The 13,174-nt window shown below is 41.2% G+C and overlaps 1 protein-coding gene across 2 annotated transcripts in view; it reads left to right on the top strand.

The window, feature by feature from the left end:
- LOC134541170 (xanthine dehydrogenase) overlaps positions 1 to 13,174 on the top strand; it is a 228,666-nt gene that overhangs the window by 18,595 nt on the left and 196,897 nt on the right. For both annotated transcript variants that reach the window (XM_063384399.1, XM_063384400.1), the window contains exon 3: positions 11,530 to 11,626. In XM_063384399.1, the coding sequence (XP_063240469.1) occupies positions 11,530 to 11,626 (97 nt within the window). The remainder of the gene's footprint in view (positions 1 to 11,529; positions 11,627 to 13,174) is intronic.

The raw sequence follows: 13,174 nt of genomic DNA, 5'->3' as shown, positions 1-13,174 counted from the left end.
AAAATATTTTAACAAACATATATAAAAATATACATTCAAAACTTTTTTTGGTTATGATAAGCTACTGGGGCCCGACTTAATATTTTAATTTAACATTTCTTCAAAGATTTGTTTTGATTACTAGAATATTTTTGGTATTTTTCAATTAATCGTCCAGATGGTACGAATTTGTACGTCGTTTTCCAGATATTAAGCACATTAAAAAAGTTTTAATTGTTTCCTTGCCGAAGATAAATTTTCACAAGCCAAAAATAATAATAATGGTTGCTGGGAAGGGGAGGGCACTCCCATACTCCAGGCAAGCATACAGGGTTTTGTATAGTGAATCGTGTGGTCGACATAAGATAATCGCTGAGGAACAAAATTTAAAAATGAAATAATACATTTTTGCCATTAAAAACAATACCAGATGATCCTCGATAAAATATATTGATAACTTACCATCTGCAGCGGTAAATTTTTTTTTAACCACAAATAATTATGCATGCTGTTTTCATTACCAACTTTTCTTTTGAAATTTTATTTGTGGCTGACAAAACATATGAGAATATTTTGGTATGACATTATATATCATTATTTAGCATAGTTTTTATGATATTTTAGCTCATAATAGTAGTATGTAAATGGCGGAACTGGCACAGGGTCCAGGGTGTGGATTGTGTGGAGTGGGATTGTCGGTCCGCCACCTTGGATTGTGACGTCACGGCGGCCATCTTGGATGGTTGTGACCTTGACCTTTGACCTTGACCTTGACCCCCGCGGCCATTTTGGATCCGCCATCTTGGATCCGCCATTTTGGATGACGTCATTGTGTTCTCGAACATTCCAGCATTGTGTTTTCAGCCATTTTGAATGATGACGTCACCGTTGCAATTTCCGTTACGGCCGCCATCTTTAACTTTTTTATTTAATATCCGATTTAAATGAAATTTTTTTTAAAATTTATTAAAAAATCCATTTAATAAAATTTTAATAAAAAATATTTTAAAAAATATACTTTTACGACACGGAGTTCGGAGTCCTCGGTTCGAACCCGGTGAGGGCAAAAAAAAATTAAAAATGGCGACCGATCCTTCCCCCATGGTGGGTGCTAGCAGACTGACTCCCACCACTTTTTTTCAAAGCATATATATCGTCACCTAGTATGACGTCATGTCCGCCATCTTGTCTTCGTTGCTGGAGACCACCATCTTGTTTTCGTCGGCGAGAGTGCGCTGACACCATGTTAGTTTAGTTCTTATCCGCTAGAGTGCAGTAATCATTTATTACTGTGAAAACCGCCATCTTGAAAATCCGTAATTATTTAGCTAGAAATTCGGGAAAAGTTCCAGAATTCATTAAATAAATCACTCATTAATTTACATATTGATTCGATCGATTCCCGTCCTCGGTTCGATACCCGATCGATGCAATAATGTTAAATTTTTGAAAAAATAATAATTTCAATAAACCATGTTAAACTTTCATAAAGAGACTCTAAATCCTCTACGACCATCATCCTATCAGTCATCAAGACTACCATATTGGAAATTCGTAATTTTAATGCTAGAGATTCGGGAAAAAGTTCAAAATTCATTAAATTAATTTGTAATCTATAAACTGATTGATTGGATCCCTGGACGATACAAAACAACATTAATATATTAAAAAAGTACCACTAAAGTGGCAGGTTTGAGAAAATAAAGAACACCGCAAGTTCTTTTAAAAATATACTTTTATTACATACATACTACACTACTACAAGTACAAAAAAATACACAGACAAATTACTAAAACCTTCTGGATTCCTCGATTCAAACAGTCTTCTTATTGTAGGGACTAAGCCTTTTACATGACTTTAAATGTCTATCCGATCCAGTCATCACCGCAGCCAGAGACGGACTGAAGTTCATATCACTTATATAGTCTCATTAGCCGGTACAACACATGAGTCGAAACAATAACCATGTTCATTAAACGTGAACTAAACTTTCTCGGAGCATTTTTTATAATGATGATGTAAGCTGTCGAGACGTGAAATTAGTTTATTACATTTTATACACTGAAACAGTATTCTTTGAGCATTATTCTGACAGCTGCTTCTTTCATGTCTGCGCGCATTTGAAGTTCTAGTAAATGATGCGTCACAATATTTGCATTGATGCGATGCACGCTCTTCATGAATTGAAGTCTGGAATGCAGATGGTGAAACTTCAGCTGATGATGGAACAGCACGTATCGTTGTCTCCTCTGCAGTCGGTATCGGGATCTCCACCGCTGTCGTGGTCTCCTCTGCATCCGGTATCGGAATCTCCGACTCCATCATCGTTGCTGTCATCGAGGTCCCTGCTGCTGTCGGTAAACAGTCTATCCCGGTCGACATAACTAAATCTCACGAAACTTAATGGAGAGAGCACGTCCGTACTGCACCGCGGCCAGAGGTGAACTGCGGGTCCAGTCGTCTGAACCTCGCTTATATACCCGTGGTCTTCTGGTATACTACATGAGTCAAAATATTGTCTGTATTTAAATTTTTTTTATTAGGTACCTAAAAATTGTAGAAATAAAAACACACAAGTTCAAGTTTTACACATTTATTTATAAAGAGTACACAAATACATATTAGGTTAAGGAATCAAGCAGTTTCACAAGCAAAGTCTTTAATGCCGCACGAACTGTCTCGTCGACTCCGGTTCCAACTGGTTCGATGACTCCGGTTCCAACTGGTTCGCCGGTCACGCGATCAGGAACACAGGTTTCCAGCTGGTCATCTTCTGCGACGTCGACAACTCCGACAAGACATGGTCGGTGACGTCTGTGACCACGTCTATGCCTGGGCTTAGGCTCAGTGCTAGTTGGGACAGATTCACTGCCTGAACTGCGACGACGAGATGCACGTCGTTTGGAAATCTGCGTAGAAGCATCACAGGTCGCAACAGGTTGCAACACGTCCATGTTTGGTGTTGCACATGCAGACGAGGCGACTACCTCAGCGATGCTAGCAGGAAGGATTGTGTGTGGTCTCATGTGATAGACAGCACAGTTTCCAGGTTCGCAACAATCTACCAGCTGCTGAGTCGGTTCGTAGGACACAGGAAAGTGCGCAAACCGCCAATGCTGAGCGCCTCCATCACAGGTTTCTGTATATGTACGTAGATACCCGGAATCCCAGTAGCTGTACTCGACACTGCTGAAGCTAGGTCTTGCGCTCACGCACACGTTAGCAGGATGAAACGTAAACATCTTCTTGCAGGTCGAACGTCAACTGAAGGCACGTACGGATGTACACCATTTATATATGCAGGCTCCTACTAACACTGTGTGTGCCATTTCTGCATTAACTGCGAGTTTGTACAGGCACAGACACGATCAAACTTGTCACGTGACTGCACGTCATATATTGCACTAAGCTTGCGCAGGGAAGGACAGCCGTAGTCGGTCTGTAGGTCTACAATTACAACTGACGCATCACACAACTTGCTCAGCCATTTCTTCTGTTCAGGTCCGACAACGTAGATTATTTCGTTTTGAACTAGTAAATCTTCAATAGTGTTTTTCACTTGGTGGTACGGAATTTTTCCTTCGTCCCACTCTAGTCCGTGATAATATTTACATAGCCATTCATTCGACCGTTTACTTTTTTCGTCTAGTAGTTTCCACGGATACGGAGGTCGGAAGCTGCGGGTTCGAGTCTTGTCTCCGGAGGTGACGCTAATTTCCTTGAGCACGAATCCATTTTGACTCTGGAAACCTTGCAGGTTGCAGTACATCTTGTCGCTAGCAACGGTTGGTCGTAACTAAATTAATATCGAAAACGAAACGGTATTTATGTCAGAATTTTTACAAGTTTGTCTCTACAATTGTACGATGCAAGCCGATAGTGAAGTATCAGACAAAAAACATAGGTGTTTGGTGGAATATTTCCACTAGTCGTTATCTCGATCCTACAGTCGATGATGTTTGAATTTATTCGATCATCCTGTTTGGAAACGTCAGACACCATTAACGGAGCCTTGTTCTTGAAACTGTCAGGACTCAGTATCGGTGACTGTCTCCGCCCATAGTAAGCTTGCTGAAACTTGGCGTACATTTGATATGCTAGAAGATATCTTCCACTTTCAAAATCCATGTTCATGTCAACGTACAGATAACTTTCGCTGTTTCAAAATATTTTTACATTGCGTATTTGACAGTTATCGAATACGGAGCGACTTACTCCTGCATTGAGCTGTCTTCCGGTCTGAAGCCCAACGATGATGTATCTTGGTTTTTCCGAAGCGAAGCTGGACTTTACTATCCAATTGATACACTGACTATGAGGCAAGCCAGGATAAGTTTCCAGGCTCCAGGATCGGAATGGCACATCGAAGTTCTTGCCATTTTCTATGTTCTTCAACATCTTGACTCGTTCAACGGTGCTCACTTGGATGTGGGGCAGCATCCACTCGATAGACTGTAGTGTTAGCGAGACATCTTGAGGGTTTTCTGCAGCGGCGACAATTGCATTAATGTGCGTGTTGGCTAGAAGCAGTACGAGCTCTTGTTTCGAATTAATGATTATATGCTTGTAGTCCTCAGCGAATCCGAGAAGCATGGACAGAGGAACACAAACTTTGAACTTCCCTTCGGCATAAACCGGAAGCTTATATTCATCCTCGAGAGCCCAACCGGCCATCTTTGCAGCAGACAGTTCATTTGGCGTGAGCGAAAGGTAATTTTTCATAGCAGATGTTATGCCTACATCTCTCGTCTGGTCTACCTCGACGCCATTGAGTACATATGTAATGCGCTCGATTAGGTGAAGAATACCATTGCAGGATATTGATGTCGTTGTCGGGTGCGTACCATCCGCTTTTGTAAGCGTGCCTCTTATACATAGAAATGACTGCGAAGGTAAAGTACAAATATCTTGGTGTTGTACTGCAATGCGTACTTCCGATGGTAGTGCGTACGGTCCGAGCAGGAAAGGCTGGTACTCGTGCAATTCCATTTTCGTAATGCTGTCATCAAAAATGACCGGATATTCCACGTTGAGGATTTCGTCTTCCATATTTATTCGGCAATTGTCCAATACTGAGAAGATACTTTATGTTGTCAGGTGTTAATGCACCGATGTCTGGTAGAAAACTGTTCTTAGTCACGACAATACGATTTCTTTTATAACTGTTCGGTGTTACGAACTTTATGCCCATCGCTTCAAGTGCAGACGTAATGTAATTTCTTCGTCTTGAAAATTCACCTTTGGTCCTCGCTGGTCAACGATTCGGACGACGACTTCGTGTGCGCACTTCACGACGACTGGAACATAAATGATACTTTGCGGTACTTCTACCAGTTTATATCCTGGCGGGACCATCGGCGAAAACTCGTGCAGCATGTTGCTTAGTCTTCCGTTGAGATACGTTCCACTTGTCAAATTACAGTTTATTCTTATGACATTCACAGGCAAAATGTTTACTGCGCGCGTAGATTCGTAAATTCTTCCTGTATCATACACCTTTGATTCGAATCCGAGCATCGTACCTATGGTGCCAGGTTTCGTAAAGTCGACATTTTCACTGCATGTTAGAATACTTTTTTGAGTGTTTGGATTTCCACGCAGTTGAAAGTCTACATCCTGTGGTAACATATCCCTGATGTACTTTGCAATGTCATCAATTTCGTAAGAGCCAACAGATAACTGTATTTCATGAGCGGTCCCATCGCTTTTCAGGAAGCAGATCTTGCAATTTTCTTCGTCAATGTTCGGTATGGCATTATATGTTTGAAAATCTACGAGTCCGATACACCATTCTCCGTCTAAATCCAGAGGCGGGAAATGAACCGCCCGCAGCTCAGATGCGTGACCTGTCAATGTAAGTGTTATCGACATGACTAATAAATTATCGTCACTGCACAACCTTTAAGTAGCAATTTTTATTTGTCAGCTATTTTTGTTTGTTAAAAAGCGAAGTCACAAGTGTCCGCAGTTTGTTTGATTAGGCCTCTGTTCCGTTTCATAATTGTAAAACAACGTAGTGGACCGGCCCAGGTACTGTCGCAGTTCTGGCGGAGGCCGTAAATTTCCAAAACTATCGTAGTACTCGGCCATTTTTCCAGACTTTATGTATGCCACCCAGTGCGTGCCGCGACCCGCCGACGTGTCTAAATTAATTATGGCACTCTCACGTGTGTTTGGCTTGCTGGGCAAAGTGTCTCGCATAAACACGCCACAGAAGTTTGGTATTTTAAGTTTGCGTGCGTACTTTATTAAATCTACGTTGGTGAGCGGACGTTTCGGCAACGAACTTAGGATTTTCTCTTTACTCGTTTCTTTTTCATGCCTCGACCTGTCTTGTGAGGTCGTAAGTACAGTCCTGCGCCGTTTTTTTACCGATGGCAATGGCTTCCATGCTTGCATTGTGTCGCTGTGCTTCTTTTAACTGCTTGCATTTATTCTTCGAAGTGTTGACTGCCCGCACTATACCGCTCGTTGCACCGATGAGGCCGCCGAGAGCACCCAATTCAGGCAAAAGCAAAGGAACAAATCCTCCTATAATCTTCTTGTCGAAAGTCTGTAATTTTTGCTTGGCTTTTTGCACGCCTGCACCAGTCTTGTGTTTGGTCTTGCGTGAGTTAGTCTTTGACTTGATGGAGCTGGCTCGTTGAGCGCCCAGTCCTAATTTCGTCTTTGCCTTCATGATTTTGGAAACGCCCCATGCTGCGATTTTCTCTCCTAGTCCCGCGTTCGACGATTTACTTATATCTTCGGCTTCCTGTGCCAATATCTGATCTGCTCTGTGCCTAGATTCCAGATCCTTGCTTAATGAATATGCGATGTCGTGCTGCTTGCACTTTTCGTCCAGAGAATTAATGCCCACGTCACCTCGAGCTAACCTTTTCGCTAGTTTAGTCCCGGGGCCGCAAAATCTGTAGCCGGGAATGTGTAGCTCGAATGGTAGGTTGTTTATCAGCGAGTTTACGAGTCCCGCACCGATGTGTTTTTTGTTCTTACCTCTTCGAGTCATTACGCACAACTGACCAGAAAGTATAAATACGCTTCTTTTATACAATTACTTTAGTACAATGCAGGTCGTCAAGAAAGACGTGTGTTTGCCCTACGCATTACGCAAGACGATGTATTTAGTGCGCGTGAATCACGACATGGCTTACTGTTACCTTCCGCCGTACGTTGCATAATGGCGGGTCCGTCAAACTCCGGCAAGACATGTTTTACTGAGTTTACTGGAGGAGCCAAACGGTCTTCGGTTCGAGAACGTTTACTTGTATTCCAAGTCGTTGCAACAGCCAAAGTACCGGCGCCTAGCTACTGTTCTACGCTCGGTGGATGGTCTGGAGTATTTTCCGTTTAGCGATAATACCGATGTTGTACCTCCAAACGAAGCAAAGCCTAATTCTGTGTTTGTTTTCGACGATGTAATGTGCGAGAAACAAGGCATAATACAAGAGTACTTTTCCATGGGCAGACACTCCAAGGTAGACTGTGTATACCTGTGTCAGACGTACAGTCGTATTCCAAAACATCTCCTACGAGACAACGCGAATGTCATAGTTTTGTTTCGCATGGACGAACTTAATTTACGTCACGCTTATGACGATTACGTAAACACCGACATGACATTCCAGGAATTCAAAGACATGTGCTCCTTGTGTTGGAAACACGAGCACTGATTTCTAGTCATTGTAAAGGACTGGCCACTATATAAGGGCACGTACAGACGAGGTTTCGATCAGTTTATCGCCAAACATGAGTCATAGCATTTCTAAATTTGGACGCAGCAGTCGAGACTTACGTACTGCTCTCAAGTCTCATGACAGCGATATCCGCAAATACATTTCGCTACTGGCTCAAAAGGTGGAAAGTGTGAAAAACGAATTACTATAATATCTCGTTGCCAACGACCAGCGTGTGGAAGCCTCGGATTCTCGCATTCGCGACATGATTGAAGTATCGAATGCACAAAGACGTGACGATCTGAGAACTTTTCAAAGTAGTCTGAAAGAATCACTATCTCACTTGCCAACAAATTCAAATTTAGCCAAACACAAGAAAGAAGTTTCTGCGATCGAATAAAAAAGTATATAAGGAGGTCTTGCAATAATTTTTCAGCCAGTACAATGTCGGACCTGGCCAGTGGCCTTCATCGAGCTATACAGTCTGTTCGTGAAAAATATTTACTTGCTAGACGAACCAGACTTGCACGTGAGAGGGAAAATGAGGAGATATTTAAACCAATCACTAGTCGCCTTGACGAACTTAAAAACAAGGAAGAACCAGCCATCATTGTGAAGACAGAAGTTGAAGATGAAATGCCGACTGTAAAGAAGAGAAAGTATGAACCGGATCGAGAAGAAGAGGACTTAACAAGTACAGAGTCCATGAACAAGAAAAAAATACCGAAAAAGGGACATCAAGTTAATGCAATGGTCCGACCATACCTGATATCGTTTACGAGCCGGAATAATGACACGACCTACGGAGTGTACAGAAAACATAATAAGTGGTTCCTCGGTGCTAAAGAAATAGACTTTCTACCAGGAAACATCGTACGCGTAGCAGAGTACAAAACGCGCGGGACTCCGGGTCTGTACGAATTGCTGTTTCGCAGGGAGCCTAAAGGATATTCTCACAAAGACTTACAAAAGTGTACAAAAAACTGCTAGAGCTAACCAACGCACATTTTCGCGATAACGATCCAGATAGTGGTGTATATAAAGACGTAGATCATGAAAAAATCGACATTCTCGCTAATCTCTTCAGTGAACTAACAATACATGGCGAAGGTTTAAAAAAGCTAGAAAGTGGTCAGATATTTGACTATGTATATTGGGACGACCCTAATGAATTAGTTGATCGCCTTAGAATTCTACATGCTTCGCTTAGCGTAGGAAACTATTCGCACATCAACGAAATAGTCTCCATACTTGAAGAGCTGAGGGAAGCCGGCTACATACAATGAGTCGAACCGGAATCGCTCGCGAACTTCATGCTCCTGCTAGACGAAAATACCTTCGTCGTAAAGTCATAGTTCGTGGAATTGATGATTTATTCCAGGCGGACCTTGTTGGGATGATACCGTATTCCCGATTGAATAAAGGTTTCAAGTACATGTTGACAGTCATCGATGTTTATAGCAAGTTCGCTTGGGCTAGACCTGTCAAATCAAAGACTGCAACTGATGTAGCCAAGGCCATGAACAATATTTTGCGTGATGGACGTGTACCGTCGCACCTGCAAACGGACCTCGGGAAAGAATTCTACAATGCAACCTTCAAGGCTTTGATGAAGAAGTATGACATCAAACACTACACTACATTTAGTAACGTCAAAGCCTCCGTTGTCGAAAGGTTTAACAGAACTTTGCATTCCAAGATGTGGCGGCAGTTCACGGCTAACGGAAATTACAAGTGGCTTGACATCTTGCCGAAACTAATAAGCGAGTATAATTCCAAGGTGCATTCTACCACGAAAATAAAGCCAAAGGACGTAACGGACAATCGCATGCTTCAAACAATGTTTTCCAACACGAAGAAGAAAGATCCACGAAAGCGTAAAGCTAACATCGGTGACATTGTGCGAATCTCCAAGCAGAAAGGTATCTTCGAGAAAGGTTTCACTGCAAACTGGAGTCCCGAACTTTTCCGTTTGACACATGTTCGTGAATCAGAGCCTAGGACCTACTACCTCGAAGATTTCGACCACAAACCTATCCATGGAGGCTTCTATGCCGAAGAGATTCAGCCTACCTTGTATCCCGATACGTACTTGGTGGAGAAGATTATAAAACGAAGAAATGGACGGTCCTATGTCAAGTGGTGGGGCTTTCCACCTCGCTTTTATTCGTGGGTGGCTGATCCGAAAATCGAGAAATCCACAAAACTTTAGTAATTTGTCTGTGTATTTTTTTGTACTTGTAGTAGTGTAGTATGTATGTAATAAAAGTATATTTTTAAAAGAACTTGCGGTGTTTTTTATTTTCTCAAACCTGCCACTTTAGTGGTACTTTTTAATATATTAATGTTGTTTTGTATCGTCCAGGGATCTAACCAAGGACCTTAGTCGATCCAATCAATCAGTATATAGATTACAAATTTATTTAATGAATTTTGAACTTTTTCCCGAATCTTTAGCATTAAAATTACGAATTTCCAATATGGTAGTCTTGATGACTGATAGGATGATGGTCGTAGAGGATTTAGAGTCTCTTTACGAAAGTTTAACATGGTTTATTGAAATTATTATTTTTTCATAAAATTTAACATTATTGCATCGAAAGGGTATCTAACAGAGGACGGGAATCGATCGAATCAATATGTAAATTAATGAGTGATTTATTTAATGAATTTTGGAACTTTTCCCGAATTTCTAGCTAAATAATTACGGATTTTCAAGATGGCGGCCAAATTTCAAGATGGCGGGTGTCACAGTAATAAATTATTACTGCACTCTAGCGGATAAGAACCAAACTAACATGGTGTCAGCGCACTCTCGCCGACGAAAACAAGATGGTGGTCTCCAGCAACGAAGACAAGATGGCGGACATGACGTCATACTAGGTGACGATATATATGCTTTGAAAAAAAGTGGTGGGAGTCAGTCTGCTAGCACCCACCACGGGGGAAGAATCGGTCGCCATTTTTAATTTTTTTTCCCTCACCGGGTTCGAACCGAGGACTCCGAACTCCGTGTCGTAAAAGTATATTTTTTAAATATTTTTTATTAAAATTTTATTAAATGGATTTTTTTATAAATTTTAAAAAAATTTCATTTAAATCGGATATTAAATAAAAAAGTTAAAGATGGTGGCCGTAACGGAAATTGCAACGGTGACGTCATCATTCAAAATGGCTGAAAACACAATGCCGGAATGTTCGAGAACACAATGACGTCATCCAAAATGGCGGATCCAAGATGGCGGATCCAAAATGGCCGCCGGGTTCAAGGTCAAGGTCAAAGGTCAAGGGCACAACCATCCAAGATGGCCCCCGTGACGTCACAATCCAAGGTGGCGGACCGACAATCCCACTCCACACAATCCACACCCTGGACCCTGTGCCAGTTCCGCCATTTACATACTACTCATGATATGTATCGTAAAGACACGTTTTAGTTTCTATGTGAATTTAAAATTTGCATGTAGGATATTATTATTTTAGTCTCAAGTTGAAATTTTATTAAGCAAAATTGAGAATATCATGCCGTTTTATTGTTTTGTTTATAGTAATAATTATCTGCGTTCAGCATCGCCTTACTTGAAGCCCTTTTAAACTTATAAGCCAACGAAAAACTAAGCGTTTTTTTTATTGAATTAAAATACGATAAACTTTTGGAATCAACTACAATCTGTTTTCTAAAATTTCTACTCTAAAATTGAATTATGTGTATGGTTTTCTTTTTGGAATGTACCTAACATAACATGAAAACCAATGACTTACTAAATGGTTTTTTCTTCATCCCATGCTGTTAATTATAACTGAGTTATTGTCTGTTACTGCGCATGCTGTGTGTAACGGCGGTACCTTGTGTGTGTTCTCCTTGACGCCGTGCAGTGCGCCTGTGCGGGACGAAGCTCGGCTGCGGCGAGGGAGGCTGCGGCGCATGCACCGTCATGGTGTCGCACTACGAGCAGTCCTGCAACAAAGTCGTGTATCCTTTCAAGTCCTGCGTCATCGCAAAACTCACACTCAACAGCTCGGTTATCTGTGTGTACACCACCAAGCCTCTGTAAACCTCTCAATGTTTAGGAGCCAGCGATACAAAAAAAAAGTACTTTTACGAGCAGCTCTCCTTTTTTATTTTATTTTATCTTTGAAGTATTAAACAGTATCTATAAAGCCGCGTATACAATATCAGTAAATATAGTTAAACTTGTTGCAATTTAAATACCGTTCCGGATTATTGGACACAGTAAATTGTGCACAGGATTTTGTAACAACAAAATGGTCTGATGTTTTCAGAACGACTGTGTAGTTACGTGTGGGTACCCTGGCAGAAATGAAGAGACAGGCGTCGAGGCGACCTTGCGCCGAGGATTCTCAGAGCCGTGCTTTGGTACGGAAGCAGCTCGCAGCATTTGCCAGGAACGATTTGGGATACTTTGGAAAAAGAAAATCAAAATGGTTGTGCCCAGGATTTTAAAATTTTTCCTCGCGAATGCGAGTTTCTTTCGGTCTGAGTGATGTGGCGCCAGGGCAAAACATCGGGGCAAGCGTTCGTGTTCGGATTCCACGCAGAGAAAAAAACTTTGTTGGGACAAAGAAACATTTGTTTTGTATTTAAAAAAAAATATTTACTTTATATAACAAACTATTTGGTATTTTATAAACTTTGAGTAGCAAAAATTTATTTTGTTTCCCTAACAAAATATGTAGGTACTTGAGTTGAAACCTTTTTGAGGGTCAACCAAATCTTTCCTCTTACAAAATATTCGTTTAAATCAACAGCAAAAATTTATTTGGCCATATAAAAAAAACGTTTCGTCAATGCCGACGATCAGACTTCCTTTCTTTTTCATTCCCGAATTCGCCCCAAGAAAATTCTCTTTCTCGTGCCGTGAGCGAGTCATTCCATTTACTCTCCTACTAAGTGCTATACGTCCATCAGTTGTAACATCTTGTCGACGAGACGTAAAACTACTCACATATGTGTAGGTAATCAAAACTGGTTTATTTTCAACTGTAGAATACAGGAGTTTTACTTATGGGCACAAACATACCCAGATGCATTTACTTTGTATGGAGCTTCCGGATAAAACCAAGCGATACCGAACATTTTTCAATATATGCGAGTGTTAATAATGTTAGCAGGCTTTCACGGCCATTGTCTGATGTAGCCTGGCGTCTGGGTTGTAGTCGTGTCCTTGACGAATAATTCACAGACGTCTCGGTCGACATCGCAGTCGCCATCATTAGGGAGCAATTACCTACAGAGGTTATTACCTGTTGTCCTGCCTTTTTTGTATCCGCCATTAGGTTTTCCGCCATTTTGAACTCTAGGATTTTCTGCAATTTTGTCTTTTCTGGGGATTGATTGACCCACTCTCTAATGTAAAACTTTTTTCGTTACGGCCGCCATCTTGAAAATTCGTAAAAAAATTAAACTAGATAAAAAAATTAGTGTTATTTTAAAAAACTACGAGTCCGCTTTTTGAAATCATTACGTCACTTTTCGCAATGGCTGCCATTTTTAAAATCT

The sequence above is a fragment of the Bacillus rossius genome, chromosome 18 (genome assembly GCF_032445375.1).
Source record: "Bacillus rossius redtenbacheri isolate Brsri chromosome 18, Brsri_v3, whole genome shotgun sequence".
Classification (NCBI taxonomy): Eukaryota; Metazoa; Arthropoda; class Insecta; order Phasmatodea; family Bacillidae; genus Bacillus; species Bacillus rossius.
The sequence above is the reverse complement of the archived record's forward strand: the minus strand, read 5'-3'. Positions and strand labels throughout refer to the sequence as shown.